At 46.9% G+C, this 22,867-nt stretch overlaps 1 protein-coding gene across 4 annotated transcripts in view; it reads left to right on the top strand.

Moving 5' to 3' along the window:
* The window catches only part of VARS2 (valyl-tRNA synthetase 2, mitochondrial), a 39,072-nt gene that overhangs the window by 11,301 nt on the left and 4,904 nt on the right, over positions 1-22,867 (top strand). For 2 of the 4 annotated variants that reach the window (XM_083491292.1, XM_083491291.1), the window contains exons 11-26: positions 90-178; positions 1,768-1,858; positions 2,745-2,872; positions 4,130-4,233; positions 5,781-5,862; positions 7,384-7,460; positions 9,724-9,811; positions 9,934-10,042; positions 10,804-10,874; positions 12,589-12,714; positions 15,112-15,216; positions 15,832-15,900; positions 16,011-16,089; positions 16,648-16,775; positions 19,143-19,295; positions 21,885-22,094. In XM_083491292.1, the coding sequence (XP_083347418.1) occupies positions 90-178; positions 1,768-1,858; positions 2,745-2,872; positions 4,130-4,233; positions 5,781-5,862; positions 7,384-7,460; positions 9,724-9,811; positions 9,934-10,042; positions 10,804-10,874; positions 12,589-12,714; positions 15,112-15,216; positions 15,832-15,900; positions 16,011-16,089; positions 16,648-16,775; positions 19,143-19,295; positions 21,885-22,094 (1,709 nt within the window). The remainder of the gene's footprint in view (positions 1-89; positions 179-1,767; positions 1,859-2,744; positions 2,873-4,129; positions 4,234-5,780; positions 5,863-7,383; positions 7,461-9,723; positions 9,812-9,933; positions 10,043-10,803; positions 10,875-12,588; positions 12,715-15,111; positions 15,217-15,831; positions 15,901-16,010; positions 16,090-16,647; positions 16,776-19,142; positions 19,296-21,884; positions 22,095-22,867) is intronic. The other 2 variants (XM_083491290.1, XM_083491293.1) reach the window with 1 other exon arrangement.

The following is a 22,867-nucleotide window of genomic DNA, read 5'->3' as shown; positions in this document are numbered from 1 at the left end:
GCTGACGAGCCCCACAGGAACGCTACCTTTCTGACTAAAACACCTTTGTTTTCCCCCATCTGGTCTCTGCTTCCTTTGACTGAGGGCAGGCGAGGAACTTCCTGTGGCCACAACCCGTCCGGAGACCATGTTGGGAGACGTGGCAGTCGCTGTCCATCCGGATGACCCACGGTATAGAGTAAGACTTCTCCGCCCTGTTCTCCCTTCCGATGGGGCCATGGAACCGTAGTCACTAGTCAGGGGCGCAGGACAAATGGGAATGCCTGGACTCAAAGCATAGCAAGGCCCAGCTTGAAATTCATATTGGCTGGCAGAGGCCTTGGGGGAAGTAGATGTGAAACCTGACATGGGCAGCCTGTGACAGATTAATTTCATGTAGCCCACAAAAATGGGGTACAGAGGAGAGGGAAAGAAAGTGAGATGGAGTGGAATAGAGAGCTGTATAATCCTGCAACCCATCATTGACAGCAGACCTGACAAAATTTTCCTGCGAGTCATATTATTTGAATATTCTGTTGGAAGCCACCCAGAGTGGCTGGGGAAACCCAGCCAGATGGGCAGGGCATAAATAATACATTATTATTATTATTATTATTATTATTATTATTATTATTATTATTATTATTATTATAACAATTTCCCATTCGGACTGTGTGGCTCAATTTGGCTTAGATGCTGTTGTGCCGCAAAATCTCTACCTTCCTTGGGTTGTAGCCCTGTGAGTCTCTGTGTCTCTCTCTTGCTAGCTCAGTGGTAGTATCAGAGTATTGTTTTGCCCAGAAATAGAAGGAAGAAAAAGTCCCAACAAAAGGAAGACTGGATAACCAAGATGATGGGCTATGCCGAAATGGCAAAAATGACTGTGAAGATCAGACACAAAGCTGATGAGAAATTCAGTGAAGAGTGGGAAAATTTTATAGAGTACAGTCAAAATGATGTCATGCGCATGCGCGGAAGCGGTGAATCGCGACCCGCGCATGCGCAGACGCGGGTTGCGTTCACTACAGGATGCGAACGGGGCTCCGGAACGGATCCCATTCGCATCCAGAGGTACCACTGTATCTTAAAGATCATTGTAGATATTTAAAAAACATTAGGAAGATGGTTATAACACTTAAAATGTAACAAGGCGTAAGTTGAAAATGGATATAAAAGGAATTTGGAAAAATGTAGATTCAGCAGAAAGAATAGAAATGTTTTGGGAAATGGGGCGGGGAGCCCAGGGATTCAAGTGTTAAGAAATGGGAAATGATTTAAAGTTATAGAACATTCTTTAAAGTTAGAGATCATTCTTTAAAAAAGAAAAGATTTTTTTTAAAAAAAGTGAAAAAAGAATCAGAATTTTAGAATTGGAAGGGACCCCCCGAGGGTCATCTAGTCCAACCCCAGGTGGATCAACTGCACTGCTTGCAGAAGGTCCCAAGTTCAGTACCTGGCATCTCCAGCTGGGAAAGACTCTTGCTTTAAAACCTTGGAGAGCCACTGCCAGTCTAAGTACTAAGCGAGAAGATTCAGTGGAAGGAAACCTCCTATGTTTCGATGAATCTGGGTGTGCCGATCAGGCAATACTGGGCAGGAGGGATCAGTTACTGTGAAGCAGCTGCCCTGCTCACTGGGGTGGCCGGAAGTATTATTGGTAGCATATTGGAACAGTTTATGTGTGGGACTCTCCCACCACCACCAAAGGGGAGCTCCTTTGAATTTTCTCTTTCTCGAGAGCTGACCGCAGTGTGACCTGGTTTGTCTTTCTGGGGGTTTTTTTGCCAGCACCTTCACGGCAAGAGACTCTGCCACCCGTTCACCGGCCGTCTCCTTCCTGTCCTTACCGACCCCTTTGTGGAGCAGGAGATGGGCACAGGTAGGCCGGCTTTGTGGAAGCTGGATGTTTGTGTTGTTGCAGTCAATAAAGACAGACACGGGTTCTTCGAAGAAGGTCAGAATTCATTTAGCTGCACGGAGGCCAACGAGATGTTTCTCAAATGCTGAGCACCGATTTTTCGCTGGGGGGCTGCCATTTATAATGAGCAACAAACAACTTCTTACTGGATTAAAAGGTAAAGGGACCCCGACCATTAGGTCCAGTCGTGACCGACTCTGGGGTTGCAGTGCTCATCTCGCTTTATTGGCCAAGGGAGCAGGCATACAGCTTCCAGGTCATGTGGCCAGCATGACTAAGCCACTTCTGGCGAACCAGAGCAGCGCACGGAAACGCCGTTTACCTTCCCACCAGAGCGGTACCTATTTATCTACTTGCACTTTGACGTGCTTTCAAACTGCTAGGTTGGCAGGAGCAGGGACCGAGCAACGGGAGCTCACCTTGTCACGGGGATTCAAACCGCCGACCTTCTGATCAGCAAGTCCTAGGCTCTGTGGTTTAGACCACAGCTCTACCTGCTCCCTTAGCTTACAGGATTACTCAAGCAAAAAAGCAGAACTTTCCTCAAGCGGCAAAAAGCAGAACGTTTCTAGTCTCTCTCTCCACCCCCACCCCCTGTATGCCCAAGCTGCCAGCCTGTGCAAGTTTCCCCAAACTGTTGTCTTGTGCAAATTTTAAAACAGACACGAATTAGCTCATCTCTTGTGACTGTCTTTCTGGCCTAGATGGCTTACATAGCACTTTCTGCTATTCTCCAGAGTGAGGGAGATAGTCTCCATTCAGTGTGATGAATACCAACAGCGGCGTCCGGCGTGGGGTATCTGTTCTCAGAGATGCCCCTTCTCACTTTTTCTCGCCACCTTTGCAGGGGCTGTGAAGGTGACCCCAGCGCACAGCCATGCTGACTACGAACTGGCTCGGCGGCACAGCCTGCCGTTCATCTCGGTTATTGCGGAAGATGGCACGATGACGGCCGAGTGTGGCCATTGGCTACAGGTAAGCTTGGCCTTTTAAGGTGGCATCCATGCAAGGTTCCGGTTGCTCGGAAGACTGCAGCAAGAGCCATTTGCAGTCGCCGCCACATCCCTCCGCGTTGGGGCTGACCCAACTGATGTAGCTTGCCAAAGATGGCAGATTCGGAGGCACTGTTAACTGGAAGGAAGTTGTTTGATTCTTCAATGTGGATGTATTTCTTACATGAGAGGTGACATTTGGATTTTGTGCCCCAACACCAAGATGTCTTAGATGGAGTCTGTCAATAATAATAATAATAATAATAATAATAATAATAATAATAATAATTTTATACCCCGCCCATCTGGCTGGGTTTACCCAGCCACTCTGGGTGGCTTCCAACCGAATATTAAAAACAATACAGCGTCAGACATTAAAAACGTCCCTAAACAAGGCCACCTTCAGTTGTTTTTTAAGGGTAAACCAGTTGTTTATTGCCTTGACTTCTGCTGGGAGGGCATTCCACAGGGCAGGTGCCACTACCAAGAAGGCCCTCTGTCTGGTTCCCTGTAACCTCACTTCTCGCAGTGAGGGAACCTCCAGAAGGCCCTCAGAGCTGGACCTCGGTGTCCGGGCTGGATGATGGGGGTGGAGACGCTCCTTCAGGTATACTGGACTGAGGCCGTTTAGGGCCTTAAAGGTCAGCACCAACGCTTTGAATTGTGCTCAGAAATGTACTGGGAGCCAATGAAGATCTTTCAGGACCGGTGTTATACGGTCTTGGCGGCCACTCCCAGTCACCATGCGCATGAAAAAAGAACCCCAGCAAAACCTATGTCGTAATAAAACCGTTAATTACTGTACTTTCCCATGCATAAGACTAGGTTTTTTTTCTTTTGAAGTTATGCTTAAAAGTGTGGGTCGTCTTATACATGGATAGTGTGTAGGGTGGACATTTGATTGGTTGCTGTCAGCGGCTGTTGGTCGTGTTATTGGTTGCTGCGTCAAGGGCTGGTGTTGATTGGCTGACGCTGCAGCAATTGGGTGGGCGATTGGCAGCTTCTGCCAGTGAGGGGAGATTTTCAGCAACCCCTCTAAAAAAGCTCAACAACCCCGTGTCATCTCCCCCTTAAAAAGCTCAATAACTCTGAGCCATCCCCTCTCCCGTTTTCTTAAATCTGAGTCCCCCAGAATAGGCGGCGTCTTATGCATGGGGGCGTCTTATACACGGAAAAATACGGTATAATTTTTAAAGTTAGCACAAGACACTGGGTGATAGGAAAGGTGTTCCCCTTTCAGGGGCTGCATAGATTCCTGGCCCGTGAGAAGGTGTTGTCTGCTTTGAAGGAGAGAGGACTCCATCGGGGGGCCAGGGAGCATCCCATGGTGCTTCCACTTTGCAGGTAATGGTAGAATTATTATTTTTTATACCTCTCCCCTCCCCTCCCCAGCCATCCTTCAGTTTCATCTAGCTGTCTTTATTGTGATGATAAAAAAATTCCTTCCAGTAGCACCTTAAAGACCAACTAAGTTAGTTCTTGGTATGAGCTTTCGTGTGCATGCACACTTCTTCAGATACGAAGAAGTGCATGCACACGAAAGCTCATACCAAGAACTAACTTAGTTGGTCTTTAAGGTGCTACTGGAAGGAATTTTTTTATTTTGACTATGGCAGACCAACACGGCTACCTATCTTTTATTGTGATGGTGATGGTGATTAAAGCCCTGCTGAAACAGGGTGCTGTACATTAGGGGTGGGGGGTATCCCAGGCCCTGGGGAACAAATGCAGCCATCCAGTTTTTTGGGGGAAGGGGTGGCAAGTAACATTTTTGCCATTGTAGTCGCATACATGAATAAACTTCTATACGTCTTGGGTAGTGTCAGGGAACTGACATCGGAGCTAGAGGCGGAGGGAAGGCTCTCAAATTATGCTGGAGAAGGGCCCAGCAGGGAGAGAGGCAGCTCCGCAGATGGGGAAGCAAATCAGCGCAACACCAGGGATATAGAGGGGCTGATGGGGGAATCGGCGAGAGGGCTCCAGGACTCTTCACCGGACACCAGCGGGGAGAGCATGGGTCCTCCGCTACCCACGCCCACCCTGCGCAGAAGACTTCCGCGCAGAGAGAGTAGGAGGAGACTGGGTGTCAAACAACTTTTATGTTGGAAAAGATTTAAGAAACGCCCACTGACGGATTCTGCCAGTGACTGAGGTAGCCACCATGAGAAGGGGCTGTGCAGTCAGAAAGTTTTAACAAGGCAAATTAGCCGAGAAAGGCACCAGTTTATGCACGAGTAACTCATACCCGTTACAGGTAGTTCTGTCCCTATAATTCCCAAAAGGAAAAAGAAGTCCCAGCGAAAGAAGAATGGATACAAAAACCTGTGGAATATGCAGAAATGGCAAAACTTACCGGGTTTGGGGGGTGGGGGTGGGAAGAAAGAAATCAAGATAACAAACTTTTTTAAATAAAAGAATGGAAGTGGTTTATTGAATATTTACAAATCAACTGTAAACAGATAAGAACATTGGGAGGATAATAACCTGCAGTTTTATAAGAGTATATATTTAAAGCAGATGAATAAGTGAGCAAATTAAGTTAATTTGAATATGCAGAAAAAGAGGGGGAAGGAAGTTGAGTTTTGAAATGTTAAAATGAATGTAAAATTTTTGAAATGTATAAAACTGAAAATCATAAATATATTTTTAAAAAATGCAGTCACCCAGAGCTCACTCTCTCTCTGGTCCCTGCAAACAACAGAATGTATTGCTCCTTGGGGCTGAGGCTTTTTATTATCATTATTGCATATGCTCCACCTATGCCCACATCCCTATATAAATAGCACTAACATCCTGAGGCTGGAGGATTTTAGCTTTGCAAGGTGGAAGGCATCCTGGGAATTGGAAGTGACCCTTTGTTCTCTCTCCCCCCCAACTCCCACCCTTCACAGCCGCTCTGGGGATGTGATTGAAACCCTCTTGAAGAACCAGTGGTTTGTCCGATGTGAGAAAATGGCTCGTGAGGCCTTGGAGGTAACTCCCCAAATGCTTTAACATTGCTAGGATAATCTGATACAGCCCACATTCTAAGACTGGAACTATAAGGAAGGGGAGCATGCATGCGTTAGACTGCAGAGATCTTTAGAATTGCTATATAATTTTATTTATTTATTTATTCATTCATTCATTCATACATACATACATACATACATACATACATATATACATACATACCCCGCCCAACTGGCTGGGTTTCCTCAGCCACTCTGGGCGGCTTCCAACAAAATACTAAAATACAATAACCTGTTAAACATTAAAAGCTTCCCTAAACAGGGCTGCCTTCAGATGTCTTCTAAAAGTCTGGTAGTTGTTTATCTCTTTGACATCTGGTGGGAAGGCGTTCCACAGGGCAGGTGCCACTACCGAGAAGGCCCTCTGCCTGCTTCCCTGTAACTTGGCTTCTCGCAGGGAGGAAACTGCCAGAATGCTCTCGGCACTGGACCTCCATGTCAGGGCAGAATGATGGGGGTGGAGACGCTTCTTCAGGTATACTGGGCCAAGGCCATTTAGGGCTTTAAAGGTCAGCACCAACGCTTTGAATCGTGGCAGTGTGAGACACCACAAAGAGTCCCGCTAACGCAACAGTACTTGCCCCCTTCTCCTCCTCTGTGATGCCTCCTTAAATCTGCTCTTTGGATTCAGGAAAGTCCCCAGAACAGCTCGCGGCGGGAGGAGAGGAGAGATTGGTCCATCCGACAAGCAGAAATGCTTGCTCTGATGGAATGATCACATTAAAGGTATAGGGACCCCTGACCATTAGATCCAGTTGTGACCGACTCTGGGGTTGCGGCGCTCATCTTGCTTTACTGGCCAAGGGAGCCGGCGTACAGCTTCTGGGTCATGTGGCCGGCATGACTAAGCCGCTTCTGGCGAATCAGAGCAGTGAACGGAAACGCTGTTTACTTTCCCGCCACAGTGGTACCTGTCGAACCCTAACCCTAACCTTCTGATCGGCAAGTCCTAGGCTCTGTGCTTTAACCCACAGCGCCACCTGCGTCCCAATGATCACATTACATAATGTTGAATGCCACCCATGGAGTTACTGGCGATTACTAGTCATGATGGCTAGATGCCACTTGCAGAATCAGAGGCAACCTTCATCTGAACTTCAGTTGCCAGAGAACCAAGAGTGGGGAAGTGTTTTGGTTTGACTCGTCGCCTGCTTGCATGTTTCCTGGGGGCATCTCATTGGTTACTAAGAGATAGAAAGATGCACTTCTCATAATAATAATAATAATAATAATAATAATAATAATAATAATAATAAAAAATTTGAATTATACCCCGCCCTCCCCAGCCAGAGCTGGGCTCAGGGTGGCTAACACCAATAAAACCACAGTAAAAATATAATAGGGGGGGAAGGGGGAGAAAACCAATTTAAAATACAGGTTAAAATGCAATTTAAAATGAAGCCTCATTTTAAAGTAGCTGATAAATCAAGGTATCAGCTTGCCCTGAATTGGGTTAACCAGGTTTATCTGTTTCTGCCCTAAGGCTGTGGAGTCTGGATTCTTGAAGTTGGCCCCTAAATTCCATGAGAAAAACTGGAGGACTTGGCTCTCGAATACCAGGTAAGATAAGGGAGTTATGCCTCTTTGATCACCTGTGTTCTTCTTTTCCTCCTTCCAAGACTTGACGTATCTCTTAGGACTGGCCAATCAGGACTCATATGAGTGAGAGCCAGTTCAAATAACAGCTTCCCCTATGCTGGACCATTGAACACTGTGTTACTCTCTCGGGCTATTCATTCATCCAGCCTGTATTGTTTACTCCGAAAATAAATTTGTGGAGTGCTTTCAGGTGCCCCGCTCTCTTGAGCAGGATTTTTACCCATCACGAATATACCTGGGGTGCTTTTTTTCTTGGAGATGACCAGGATAGAGCTTAAGGCCTTCTGCATTTAAAGCATGTGCTCTTTCCCCAGAGCTGTGGTCCCTTTTCCTGTTCCACCTTCCCATTTCAGCTCTCTGGCACCCTATCTGCATAACCTAGCAATTCTAAAATATAGATGCACTTTTACTCTGGCAAGATTGAATGTATTGCCCTCGGCTGTACTTGAGGGACGATTCCTACAGATTCCACACAAAAAATGCTTATGTCCCTGCGGAGATGGCAGTCCCGAATCAGTAGCGCATGCCTTCCTGGCTTGCACTCTTTATAAAGACTTGAGGACTGAGATTATCACCCCTCTTTTACTGCCCATTCCGGGTCGCCCAACCACTGCCACAGTGTCCTTTCTCCTGGCAGATCAAAATGAGCAAGTGACAGCAAAGGTTGCAAGGTTTTTTAGCTGAGGCAATCAGAATAAGATCCACCTTTTGACTATTGATTCAAAACCCCTAAATGTATTTTATATACTTGACTTTTTATTTCTATTCTTTGTATATTGTATTGTTGTTTTACTGCTATGGCTGATGGCTGACGCAAATAAAGATTCATTCATTCTTTCCTGTTGCTGAAGTACCGTATTTTTCGCCCCATAGGACGCACCGGCCCATAGGACGCATCAAGTTTTTTTGGGGGGAAATAAAGAAAAAAAAATTATTTCCCCCCGAGGCGCTTTTGGGGCAGGCAGCGGGGAGAAGCGCTCTTCTCCCTGCCGCCCGCCTGGAGATCAGGTCCGGGGACAGCAGGGAGACGCAGCGCGTCTCCCTGCTGTCCCAGGAGTGGTGGGGCAGGCAGCGGGGAGAAGCGCTCTTCTCCCCGCCGTCAGCCTCCAAACCACTTCGGGAGACAGCGGGATGGCGGCGTTCCGCCTCCCTCTGTCCCCCGACCTTGTGGGGCTGGCGCTGGGGCTCTCCTGAAGCCTGGAGAGCGAGAGGGGTCGGTGCGCACCAACCCCTCTCGCTCTCCAGGCTTCAGTGAAAGCCTGCATTCGCCCCATAAGACGCACCCACATTTCCCCTTCATTTTTGGAGGGGAAAAAGTGCGTCCTATAGGGCGAAAAATACGGTAATGAAGAGGGATTTTGACTGCAATTCTATGGCCGTTGGGGTGGGCTGGCAGCAATTACCTCACCTCCTGTCGCCCGCATTAGTGTGTTTGCACCGCACCTACCTCGCTGCCATCTCTCCCTCTTAGTAAGCCAGTGTGGTGTAGTGGTTAAGAGCGGTAGTCTTGTAATCTGGGAAACCGGGTTCGCGTCTCCGCTCCTCCACATGCAGCTGCTGGGTGACCTTGGGCCAGTCACACTTCTCTGAAGTCTCTCAGCCCCACTCACCTCACAGAGTGTTTGTAGTGGGGGAGGAAGGGAAAGGAGAATGGTAGCCGCTTTGAGACTCCTTCGGGTAGTGATAAAGCGGGATATCAAATCCAAACTCCTCTTCTTCTTCTTCTTCTTCTTCTTCTTCTTCTTCTTCTTCTAAGCGGTGACACTGGTTATGGGTCGCTGCCCCCTGGGTGTAAGCCCCATTGGACTTGATGGGACTTAACAGAGATGCTTCTATGAAATCACCCTCTTTTACATGGGAGGTGCTGTTTTGGCTATGCAAGCAGAGGCGCTCACAGCCTTAAACACCACAAATAAAGGGAAGAATTATTCCAGAAGCATCTAGCTAGCCCAGCCTGATGCCATCCAGCCGCAGAGATCTTCTATTGAGCAAGCGTTATATAAATGTTGTTAAAGAAGGTTTGGGGACCACAAATCCCATCATCCTCCACAAACTTGGCTAATGGCCAGGGATGATGGGAGTTGTAGTCCAAAACCTGGAGGGCACCATGTTGGGGAAAGCAGAGCTAGACGGACCTTCATTTGATCTTGCAAGTGGCCCTTGTGTTCTTGAAATCCAAATGGCATCATTTTGATTGATTTTCTCCTCCCTCCCTCCCGCTCAGTGACTGGTGTATTTCTCGCCAGTTGTGGTGGGGTCATCAGATTCCAGCCTATCGGGTCATGGTTCCTGGATCGCCAGATGTAGCAGAGGTGAGTTTTAGCCTCTTTGACCGTGTATCAGCCACTGTAGCAAGGGGTTCGCAGGGTTGAGTCTCTGGCGCCTCCGGTCCTAGTTGCAATGCGACTTCAACTTCTTTTCATCTGCATTGCAGCAGGAGGAGAGCGATGGATTATGGGTAGTGGGCAGGACAGAAGCAGAAGCTCGGGGGAAAGCAGCAGGCATGCTGGGAAAACCAGAAGAGGATCTGGAGCTGGTGAGAGGTAAGGCAGCAGCACAAACATTCGTACTTCTGGGAGGGAGAGTGCCAATGTGTCAAGCTAAACGCAAGGAAGTGCTTGAAATGAAATTTGGTGGCCTTTGTGATGGAACTGAGCCAACGTTGTTCTCCGTCACACATCCCTACTTTTCCTTTCCATCCCCGCCACCTTGAGAAATTGCTTACATTTACTCTGCACATTCCTATAAGGAAGCCTTCTATGAACCATACATGGCCTCAACCCGGTATACCTGAAGGAGCGTCTCCACCCCCATCGTTCAGCCTGGACACTGAGGTCCAGTGCTGAGGGCCTTCTCGTGGTTCCCTCACTGCGAGAAGCCAAGTTACAGGGAACCATGCAGAGGGCCTTCTTGGTGGTGGCACCCGCCCCGTGGAACGCCCTCCCATCAAATGTCAAGGAAATAAACAACTATCTGACTTTTAGAAGACATCTGAAGGCAGCCCTGTTTAGGGAAGTTTTCAAGGTCTGAAGTTTTTAACGTCTGATGTTTTATTGTATTTTTAATATTCTGTTAGGAGCTGCCCAGAGTGGCTGGGGAACCCAGCCAGATGGGTGGGATATAAATACATTATTATTATTATTATTATTATTATTATTATTATTATTATACATTGCAGATGGGGTGGGGGGACAATCTGGATTGGGACTTTGGGATGGGGACTTGAGGGCCTTTAAACTCCTCCAGATCAGGCACCCTGGGCCTTTTGAATAAAACATTCACATTTGTTTTTTGTTTTCACCAGATGCCGATGTCCTGGACACTTGGTTCTCATCCGGACTTTTCCCTTTCGCTGCGCTGGGCTGGCCCCATAAGGTGAGTAGAACTGGGAGGGACAAGGAGCTGAAGAGCCACATGTTCACCCCGCCCCTGGCCAATAAGAAGCCAGCCAGTGGGTAGTGGGGTAATGGGGGCGCCATACTTACCTCTCCCCTTACAGCAACCCCAGACATACATCCTCATGGCCTCAAACTCCCATCAGTCCTAGCCAGCATAGCCAATGATGAGGGATGATGGGAGTTGGAGTCCAGCATCTCCAGCCCTGCCTTGGAGGTAGCATGTATGGCTTCTTGTTCACTTGCCATGGGTGAAGCAAGAGCAGCAGGCCGGATATTTTTAATGGGAGTCATGACAGCAGTCTTCTTGTGATCAGTCCTCTGTATGATTTGTTAGGATATTTCCGTTCCACCTTAAAAGGGAGCAGGCTCTGTGAGTCAGAGAGTCTGCGCATGTCCTGTTCACAGGATGTTTTTTTTCCCTATTGCTTTCGTTTCTCTCTGTGTCGGAGACACTGACGCAGGCAGTCATGTCTTTCTTTGCACTGATCAACGCTGAATAAAACTTGTAAATAATGCTCTCCTGAGTGCGACTTTTGCTGTGAATTATCTGCTGACAGAGTGTGCATGAGCTCTAGAATGTGGCAAGATGTTTTCTAGAAACTCATGTCGCTAATTGCTGATACTGCGTGCCTATGGGAGATCGATGGATCGTCTGGCAGACGGCTTGGGGCCATGATGGACTTTGTCTCCCTGGCAGTATCCCAACATGATTAACTTTTTGCACCACAGATAGAGGTTTGGTTTTGGTTTTTATGCTGAGCACTTGTAGTCTTTAAGCTCGTCTTTGCAATATGCTTTTGAGTTGGGTTAATACTCCTCCCATTTTCTAAATGGGGCACTAAGACTTAAGTGGCTGTTTCAAGGCTATTTGGTGAGTTGCTGGCTCTAGTTCTCCCAGGTCCATATCAAACATCCAGCTTCACTAAACGTTCTCTTTCTCATGAGATTGGTACAGAAACAGGGAGACAGCAGGGAGGCAGGAGGAATGGAGGGGCTGTTACAGGTTTGAAGTAGGTAGGCTTGCCATAACGTCTGGAAAATTCCGGACATGCACGGAAATTGGATGCCTAAAATGACGTCTGGGGGGAATTTTCAAATCTTAAGGGATGTCAGGAATTTCCGGGACGTATGGCAAACCAGAGTTTCAGTTTTCTGGGTCGTCCCGCCCCCCCCCCCGTGTTGGTTTTAAAATAATAATAATTTATTATTATTATTATTATTATTATTATTATTATTATTGGAGAGGCTGCACCCCAGCAGCAGTGGAAGTGACAAGAGGTCCCTTCCCTTGGCCGGAGAATTGGGGGAGAGAGGAAGGAGGGTGGGGAAGGGAGGAAGGCACCACTTCCATGAGCTTGGCCATTTTCACTTGGGGGGGGGTGTTTCCAGGGTTTTTTTGCATTCCTTTTTTTTAAAAAAAAGTTTCCTTTCGGAGCTGGGCAGAGTGGGCATCCAGATGTGCTGGGCGGTGATTGCCCGGCAGTGTCACAGTCTTGCGACGGGAAAGCCAGCGGATCTCCTCCTCCAGGGGTGGCGGCTAGTCATAAAACCCTGCAAAATGTGCCAGTTTGGGGCAGAAAAGAAAAGCTCAACAGCTTTGGGGGTGTCAGGAATGTTCCTTTTTGAAATATGGCGAGCCCAGATGTGGGGCGTGTGCTGACGCCACTGGTCCTGCCTTCATCCCCCTGCAGACAGAAGATCTCCAGCAGTTCTACCCCAATAGCCTTTTGGAGACTGGGAGTGACCTTCTCTTCTTCTGGGTGGCCCGGATGGTGATGCTGGGGAAACAGTTGACCGGAGAGCTACCTTTTTCTCAGGTATGGATTGGGTGCTAGAAATTCTGTACTTTGGTTCCTGGAGGACATTATGAGAAGATCCACGGGACTGAGAGAAGCAAAGTGTGAGCCCTAACTATTTATCCACAACTTATACAGTGGTACCTCAGGTTACATACACTTCAGGTTACAGACTCTGCTAACCCAGAAATAGTGCTTCAGGTTAAGAACTTTGCTTCAGGATAAGAACAGAAATCGTGCTCCGGCGGCGCAGCAGCAGCAGGAGGCCCCATTAGCTAAAGTGGTGCTTCAGGTTAAGAACAGTTTCAGGTTAAGTACGGACCTCCGGAACGAATTAAGTACTTAACCCGAGGTACCACTGTAATGTACTTCCTGATTATCAACACAGGATATGTGAGCACAGCTGTTGAAGAGGCCCTTGCAATTGGTTCATCGCAATCTGCATTTAAAAAATACTATTTTTAAAGTAATCCTTGTCAATCCACTTAGTTCTGTCTGGATTCCAGTACTCTACCTTTCATAGAATCATAGAATCATAGAATCATAGAGTTGGAAGAGACCACAAGGGCCATCGAGTCCAACCCCCTGCCAAGCAGGAAACACCATCAGAGCACTCCTGACATATGGTTGTCAAGCCTCTGCTTAAAGACCTCCAAAGAAGGAGACTCCACCACACTCCTTGGCAGCAAATTCCACTGTCGAACAGCTCTTACTGTCAGGAAGTTCTTCCTAATGTTTAGGTGGAATCTTCTTTCTTGTAGTTTGGATCCATTGCTCCGTGTCCGCTTCTCTGGAGCAGCAGAAAACAACCTTTCTCCCTCCTCTATGTGACATCCTTTTATATATTTGAACATGGCTATCATATCACCCCTTAACCTCCTCTTCTCCAGGCTAAACATGCCCAGCTCCCTTAGCCGTTCCTCCTGAGTCTTAAAATTGGTGTGATAAGAACTTCATTCCCAGACGGCCAGGTTTTTTATTTTATTTTGATTAATCCCCACCACTTGCTTTAACCTGAATTGTCGTGTTGTGCTTCTGTTCTCCTGGGTCATCGTGGTGGGGCTAGAATTGCCTTTTAGATTCTCCTGCTGTGTGTTCTATTTGCAGAAATGTCTTGCACACAGGGCATGGATAGGAAGCCAGTGACCCTCCAATTGTTGTGTTACAAACCCCATCGTTATGCCAGCGGGGGCTGGCGGAAGTCCCAACAGTATTTGGGCAGCCACGGGCAGGAGCGGCGCATCCCATTTGGCCACTTGAGGTGAAACACGAAATGCCACTCTTCTCTGCCACTCCTGCCACCCCCATCCCGACGCTGCTGCCACAGAGTTCCTATCTTTGGACTAGGGATAACAAGCAGCAGTTTGTGATCTTGAGAAACTGTAGCTGTTTCAGAAAAGATAACTACTGTGTTGTTGTTTAGTCGTTTAGTCGTGTCCAACTCTTTGTGACTCCATGGACCAGAGCACGCCAGGCACTCCTGTCTTCCACTGCCTCCCACAGTTTGGTCAAACTCATGCTGGTACCTCCCACAGTTTGGTCAAACTCACGCTGGTAGCTTCGAGAACACTATCCAACCATCTCTGTCGTCCCCTTCTCCTTGTGCCCTCCATCTTTCCCAGCTTCAGGGTCTTTTCCAGGGAGTCTTCTCTTCTCATGAGGTGGCCAAAGTATTGGAGCCTCAGCTTCAGGATCTGTCCTTCCAGTGAGCACTCAGGGCTGATTTCCTTCAGAATGGAGAGGTTTGATCTTCTTGCAGTCCATGGGACTCTCAAGAGTCTCCTCCAGCACCATAATTCAAAAGCATAAATTATTCGGTGATCAGCCTTCTTTATGGTCCAGCTCTCACTTCCATACATCACTACTGGGAAAACCATAGCTTTAACTATACAGTGGTACCTCGGGTTACATACGCTTCAGGTTACATACGCCTCAGGTTACACACACTGCTAACCCAGAAATAGTGCTTCAGGATAAGAACAGAAATCGGGCTCCGGTGGCGCAACGGCAGCAGGAGGCCCCATTCGCTAAAGTGGTGCTTCAGGTTAAGAACAGTTTTAGGTTAAGAACAGACCTCCAGAACAAATTAAGTACTTAACCCGAGGTACCACTGTACGGACCTTTGTTGGCAAGGTGATGTCTCTGCTTTTTAAGATGCAGCAGTTTGTGATCTTGAGAAACTGTAGCTGTTTCAGAAAAGAGAACCACTGTAGTCTGTGATTTGTAAGCATACAGACCGAAGTCTCATGAATCTACCAGTTCAAATAATAACACAAGGCTGTATTCCTTGTGTTCCTTGTGCCTTCCCATGGTTGTTATTTTATAGTACGGGTTGCCCTTGCTTTTCCTCGATATCCTGTTGGTGCTCTTTGCAGGGTTTTGAAGACGTAACACATTTCCTATCTCTCTCCCTTTCAGGTTTCCCTTCACTCAATGGTCCGTGATGCTCATGGCAGAAAGATGAGCAAATCTCTTGGGAATGTGATCAACCCTTTGGATGTTATTTATGGTGCCCCTTTGCAGGTACTTAACCGTTCAGAAAATTGGAACAAGTCTTTCTCTTCACCCTCTGTAGACCTTGACACCCCACTGCGTTGTCTGCTCTTGTAAAGGACTGTGGCCCTAGTATTTTCCTTATTATACCACATGTCATTATGATAATGCGTTCAAAAGTAACTAATAAAAGGTTTCCTTATACCAGGTATGTCCAGCTCCCAAGAGACTGCAGTCTACTCACAGTGTAAAAAACCGCCCTCCGTTATCATTTTTAGGGAGCCCCAGAGTTTGCTGAGCATCCTGCAGCCAATAGGAAGCCGTGCCTGACATTCAGCTTCCAAAAATCATTCAGAAGCAATCGCTACCGGTTTTAGATCTTTCAGGAGCCAAAACATTCAAGTTCAAAGGCGTTTGGCTTCCGAGGTTCCACTGTATCCATAGCTTGGAGGTTTAGAAACCTGCTTTAAAAATAAAGTTCAAAATGCTGAGATTCTTGTGATGTTATAAGCTGTCTAAGGTTCTGTGTATATGGTATAACCCTAAGCAGGGAAAACCCTGGAAAGCCAGTGGTGATTTTCCTTTATCTCTGGCTCCTCCTCTCCCTGAATCTTCCCTCTTATTATTATTATTTATTGTTTTCAGGTGCTACAGGAGAAGCTTCAAAACAGCAATCTGGACCCGAGGGAGGTTTCCATTGCTATGGAAGGCCAGGTCAGTTCCTTCCCACACCTCACCCCGTCCTCCAGCCAGACCCACTCACCCTTTTGTTTTTTTGGGGTTCCTGTGTGTTCTCACCTCCTCCAATCATTGTCCCTTTCCAGCAGCGAGATTTTCCTCAAGGAATTCCCGAATGTGGAACCGATGCCCTCAGGTTCGCACTCTGCTCCTATTCTGCCCAAGGTGAGAAGCTGGAACGTTCCCCTTTATTTTCTGGGGGGGGGGGGTGCTGTCCATGAAATAACCAAAGGAGAAGTTCCTGGCATTTCCAGTTGTGACTGGGAGAGATCCCTGTCTGAAATCCTGGAGATGCCGGACTCAGGGCGGCTAACAAGCAATAATAAAACAAGTTGAATGAATACAACTGAAAAACAAGATTAAAATACAACATTAAAAATACAGAAACATTATAATATTAAAATGCAGCCTCATCACAGGAGGAGAAAGGGAAAAGAAAAAAGAAAGAGGGAGAGGGAATCAAATTGGCTCCAAGCCAAAGGCCAGGCGGAACAACTCTGTTTTACAGGCCCTGCGGAAAGAAATCAGATCCTGTGTTGAAAAGGCCCTGGCTCTAGTTGAAGCTAATCTAATTTCCTTAGGGCCCGGGACCTCTAAGGTGTTGCTATATATGTATCTTAAGGCTCTCCGTGGGGCATACCGGGAGAGGCGGTCCCGTAGGTACGGGGATGTGGCCGACTTGGAAACTGAGGCCCTTAACATCACATGCATGCTCTTCCTCAGGTGACGGCATTAACCTCGACGTGGCTGCGGTGGAGAGCGCCAGTCGTTTCTGCAACAAAGTGTGGAATGCCCTGAAGTTTACTTTGGGAGCCTTGGGAGAAGGATTTACCCCACTGGAGCCAGAGAAGGTAACTGGGAATGTGTGTATGCAGGGAAAGGGGTGATTTGCTTACAGAATATGTTGACGTCTGTCAGTCTGTCTTTGTGCTGTGTAAAACGTAGACTGAAGAATAGAGGCCTCTCGAAGAAACAAACATCTCCTCAACCTTTCAGCACACCTAGGATTTGACTAGTAAGCATTTTCTGCACTCGTCTACCACACTGACAGCCGAATCCTAGACACGTTGGCTCAAAAGTCAGTTCCACTGGGCGAAGTTTTTAATGTTTGCCGCTACTGCGGCTTGTGTTTTGTTAGCCCCAAAATGGAAAATGAGCGAGGTTCCAACTAAAGAAGAATGGCAACTTAAACTGATGGAATACGTGCAGCTTGCGGACTTAATATACAGAACATGGGTAGGCAAACTAAGGCTCGGGGGCCAGATCCCGCCAATCGCCTTCTTAATCTGGTCCGTGGACGGTCCGGGAATCAGTGTGTTTTTACATGAGTTGAATGTGCCCTTTTATTTAAAATGCATCTCTGAGTTATTTTGGGGCAAAGGAATTCGTTCATTCCCCCCCCCCCAAAATATAGTCTGGCCTCCCACAAGGTCTGAGGGACAGTGGACCAGTGCCCTGCTGAAAAAGTTTGCTGACCCCTGATATAGAATAAGAGAACAAGAAGAAAATACGTTTAGAGAATATTGGAAAATGTTTATTGAATATATGGGGGGGGGAATTGTGTACACTTGAAAACGTTAAGATAAATTCAACAGTGTAAATAAGTTCTGATGGACGTAATATGTAAAATATGTAGGCATTTATGATATGCAAAATGAACCGTGGAAGGAGAAGGGAAGTCATTGATATTTTAAGGTTGTTTAAATGAATATTTTAAATTGTAAAACAGAAAATTTATATAGAAAAATAAATACATAGATAGATAGATAGATAGATAGATAGATAGATAGATAGATAGATACAGTGGTACCTCTAAATACGAACGGGATCCGTTCTGGAGCCCCGTTCACATCTAGAAGCAAACGTAACAAGTGACGACACGTTTGCGCACGCACGCGTTGGCTTCTGTGCATGCACGTGGCGTCATTTTGAGCGTCTGCGCATGCGCAAGCACAAGCGGCGAAACCCAGAAGTAACGCTCCCCAGTACTTCCGGGTTGCCACGGAGCGCAACTCGAACGCGCTCATCCCGAAGCACATTCAACCCGAGGTATGACTGTAGATATGAATGAGAATGAATGAAGTAGGATGTGCGTGACAGCAAAACTCCCCTCCGACATTCAGGCGCAATCTGTGCATTAGGAGAGGGGAGCACAAAAGCCTGCAGCCTCAGCAATGCTCATTCACAGAATGCTAAACCGTGGTTTGGCACTACACCCGGAACAGGCCACAGGGCAAGAAGGAAGGACTCTAGGGAGGTCTAAGCAGCCTTAAGGACAGTGCAGCATGGGAACCGAGGTAGTTGGGCGATTTCTTCGCTCGTGAATTTTTCCAGCCATCTGTTAGAAAATATCGGGTCAAGTATTGTGAGTACTATATAGTCCTCTCTTAGGGCTACATACTACGAAATTGCCCAGAGTCATGCAGGTCTCCCAATGTAAATTTGCACTCCCTCCTACGTGTAACTAGCTATTCAGTCCCTGCAAATGTCACAATAAATTGGATTATTCTTTAAGGTGCTACAAGAGACTTTGCTTTTGCTGCAAGAGACTAGCACAGCTAGATCTTCAGGAAGACGTACCTAACAACATGTTTATGTTAAAACAGCCTTCTGCAATCTGGTACCCCAACCGGACTCCAACTCCTGTATTCCCTGACTTTGCCCTTCTGACTGGGACGGATGGGAGTTGTAGTCTGACGACACCTGGAGTGCACTTGCTTGCAGAAGGCTGTGTCAAAACGTGCTCTGTATTAAATATTTTGCCATGTATACACTAATGGTTGTGTCCAATGCTAGTCCTGCTCCAGAGTGAAGTTATTGGACGTGACTAACTTAGGTTTGTTAATTTCACCAGGCGTGCTGGTGAACTTTGTTAGCTACCACCCTAAAATGTAATGCAAAGCAGCAGCGCTGAGGGCTGAAGTTTTTACAGTTCTGTGCTCCGCCTGCTTCCATTTCCAGCATTCATTCCAGCTCTCACCTTTTCTGTCATTATGGGCCTGTGAGCAATGTGGGAGAAGGGGAGAAATAAAGGAAAACACAGGGCTTAGTCTGCAGGCAAGTGATGCAGTCACCTTGCAATGGGTCTGGCCAGTGATTTGATGGGAGACAGCTAGGAACTTTATGGCCTCTGTCTTGAGTTGCATGAGAGAAGAAAGGTGGGGTAGAAATTTTAATACACTGGAATACTTCTGCCACTCGTTTGCCTCTTCCTCCAGGTCTTCCCTAGCTCCCCGATGGAGCGCTGGATCCTCAGTCGTCTCTACCATACAGTGGAAGATTGTGCCCGGAGGTTTGAAGGGTACGAACTGCATTCAGTCGCGTCCTCGGTCCATCTTTTCTGGCTGCACGATTTCTGCGATAACTACTTGGTGAGCTCTGCCTGTGGGTTCAGATTCCTACCACCTCTCTGGGAGTGAGATGGGCAGGACTAGATCGTAGCCTGAGAAGTGAAAAGCTTGCAGGTCAGGATACAGGTGGGCATCGTCTAGGGCAGCGGTTCTCGACCTGTGGGTCCCCAGATGTTGTTGGACTACAACTCCCATCATCCCTGAGCTCTGGCCTTGCTAGCTAGGGATAATGGGAGTTGTAGTTCAACAACATCTGGGGACCCACAGTTCGAGAAAGGCTGGTCTAGGGAGCATGATTCTGGTTCTCATATTTTCCATGAGATTTTTCACCGGAGGTGAGGCTTTGAGTAATCTGGGTGCTCTATACGCTGAAGCAGGTGTTGATTTATTGTGGGTAGCAAGGATGATTGTGGGGGAAAGAGGGCATGGAGAAAGAAAGAGAGAGTTAGAGAGAGGTGGCGGCAGAAAGAGAATATGGAGCGCAGAAAAAGAAAGAATAGAATGTTGGGAGTGGCAGAGTGCTATTTCACTCATGTGCAGCTTATTATTATTATTATTATTATTATTATTATTATTATTATTATTAGAATTTATACACCGCCCTATACCCGGAGGTCTCAGGGCGGTTCATAGAAAAGATCACAATATATAAAATCAAAATAAAAACAATAACACCCCCCCCACACACACATACAGTGGTACCTCGGGTTACAGACGCTTCAGGTTACAGACTCCACTAACCCAGAAATAGCACCTCGAGTTAAGAACTTTGCTTCAGGATGAGAACAGAAATTGCTCGGCAGTGGGCAGCCCCATTAGCTAAAGTGGTACCTCAGGTTAAGAACAGTTTCAGGTTAAGAACGGACCTCCAGAACAAATTAAGTTCTTAACCCGAGGCACCACTGTAGTCACATTTTTAAAGGGTATAGGATGTCAATCAGGTCAACCAAAGGCCTGGTTAAAAAGGAACGTTTTTGCCTGGCACCTAAAGGTATATAATGAAGGCGCCAGGCGAACTTCCCTGGGGAGAGCATTCCACAGACAGGGGGCCACTGCAGAGAAGGCCCCATTCTCTGGGTGCAGGTTTCCCACAGGCATCTGGTCGGCCACGATGAGAAAAGGATGCTAGACTAGATTAGCCATTGGTGTGATCCAGCAGGCTCATTTTATGTCTTCCATCCTTTTTTTTTTTGGCTCTCTTCCCACCCCTTGCTTGCATGTGCCCTCCAACAGGTTACCTCAAAGTAAAGGAAAGGTAAAGGAAAATATTCCCACACACCCCATGCTGAACCATTTACAGATGCTTCATGAGGCCCTTAGTATATTGTTGTTGTTTAGTCGTTTAGTCGTGTCCGACTCTTCATGACCCCATGGACCAGAGCACGCCAGGCACTTCTGTCCTCCACTGCCTCCCGCAGTTTGATCAAACTCATGCTGGTAGCTTCAAGAACACCATCCAACCATCTCATTCTCTGTCGTCCCCTTCTTCTTGTGCCCTCCATCTTTCCCAACATCAGGGTCTTTTCCAGGGAGTCTTCTCTTCTCATGAGGGGCCAAAGTATTGGAGCCTCAGCTTCACGATCTGTCCTTCCAGTGAGCGCTCAGGGCTGATTTCCTTCAGAATGGAGAGGTTTGATCTTCTTGCAGTCCATGGGACTCTCAAGAGTCTCCTCCAGCACCATAATTCAAAAGCATCAATTCTTCGGCGATCAGCCTTCTTTATGGTCCAGCTCTCACTTCCATACATCACTACTGGGAAAACCATGGCTTTTACTATACGGACCTTTGTTGGCAAGGTGATGTCTCTGCTTTTTAAGATGTTGTCTAGGTTTGCCATCGCCTTTCTCCCAAGGAGCAGGCGTCTTTTAATTTCGTGACTGCTGTCACCATCTGCACTGATCATGGAGCCCAAGAAGGTAAAATCTCTCACTGCCTCCATTTCTTCCCCTTCTATTTGCCAGGAGGTGATGGGCCCAGTGGCCATGATCTTCGTTTTTTTGATGTTGAGCTTCAGACCATATTTTGCGCTCTCCTCTTTCACCCTCATTAAAAGGTTCTTTAATTCCTCTTCACTTTCTGCCATCAAGGTTGTGTCATCTGCATATCTGAGGTTGTTGATATTTCTTCCGGCAATCTTAATTCTGGCTTGGGATTCATCCAGCCCAGCCTTTCGCATGATGAATTCTGCATATAAGTTAAATAAGCAGGGAGACAATATACAGCCTTGCCGTACTCCTTTCCCAATTTGGAACCAATCAGTTGTTCCATATCCAGTTCTAACTGTAGCTTCTTGTCCCACATAGAGATTTCTCAGGAGACAGATGAGGTGATCAGGCACTCCCATTTCTTTAAGAACTTGCCATAGTTTGCTGTGGTCAACACAGTCAAAGGCTTTTGCATAGTCAATGAAGCAGAAGTAGATGTCTTAGTATATTACGGGACTACAACTCCTATTAGCTCCAGCTAGCCTGGATGACGATCAGGAGCGATGGGATTTGTAGTTTGTCAACATCTGGAGGGCCGCAGCTTCCCAACCCCGGCATGGAGTTGGATCTTCAGAAAGCATCTCTCTTCCCAGACGATGGTAACGTGCCTGTTTTTCATCCACAGGAGTCTGTGAAGCCCATATTGAGGAGCGGGGATCCGTCTCGGCTTCTCTCCACCCGTCGGACCTTGCACAGTTGTGCAGACGTGGCTCTGCGCCTCCTTTCTCCCTTTATGCCTTTCCTCACAGAGGAACTGTGGCAGCGCCTCCCCAGGATCGGCTCCCAGTCTCCTCCCAGTATCTGCGTGGCCAGATATCCCAGTGCGGAGCAACTGGTGAGGGCGTTTCCGGGGACCTGAAAGAAGGAAATGTGTTAAAATGGGGGGGGGCATTTCAAAGTGATTCAGGGCTCACATGTGCATTTTCCATAAGTGCTTGTACAAGTTTACTTCATAAGCCTGGAGTACAGTGGTACCTTGGTTCTCAAACTTAATCCGTTCCGGAAGTCTGTTCCAAAACCAAAGCATTCCAAACCAAGGCAGGCTTTCCCATAGAAAGTAATGCCCTTCAAGACTTTTAAAAACAACCCCTAAAACAGCGATTTAACATGAATTTTATTATCTAACGACACCATTGATCCATAAAATGAAAGCAATAATCAATGTACTGTCCTATAACATAAATAAGACAGTATTGTAGATGATGATGATAATAATAATAAAAAATCTTACCTGCACTGATGATAGTCATTGTTTGGATGGGGGACTTTTATCCATTTCCACAGTCACACAATCTATCAGTCAATCAATCAGTCAATCAATCAGTAGCTGAACTGGGTTCCACACAGTCACGAAAACAAATAAATTGAAAAAGCCTCAAAAGCAAAAACACAAAATAAATAGCAGAAACAAAAGCGCCAAACTTAATCAGTTCAGGAAGTCCATTTGTCTTCCAAAATGTTCAAAAACCAAGGCACAGCTTCCGATTGGTGCAGGCACCCCGGAAACAATAGCCAACAGCCGCATTGGATGTTCGGCTTCTGAAAAGTGTTCACAAACTGGAACAGTTATTCCCAGAGTTCCCTGGGAAAGGGACTGGATAATTAAAC

The sequence above is a fragment of the Podarcis liolepis genome, assembly GCF_965112155.1.
Source record: "Podarcis liolepis genome assembly, chromosome: 2".
NCBI lineage: Eukaryota > Metazoa > Chordata > Lepidosauria > Squamata > Lacertidae > Podarcis > Podarcis liolepis.
This window is presented reverse-complemented; position numbering and strand designations above follow the sequence as displayed.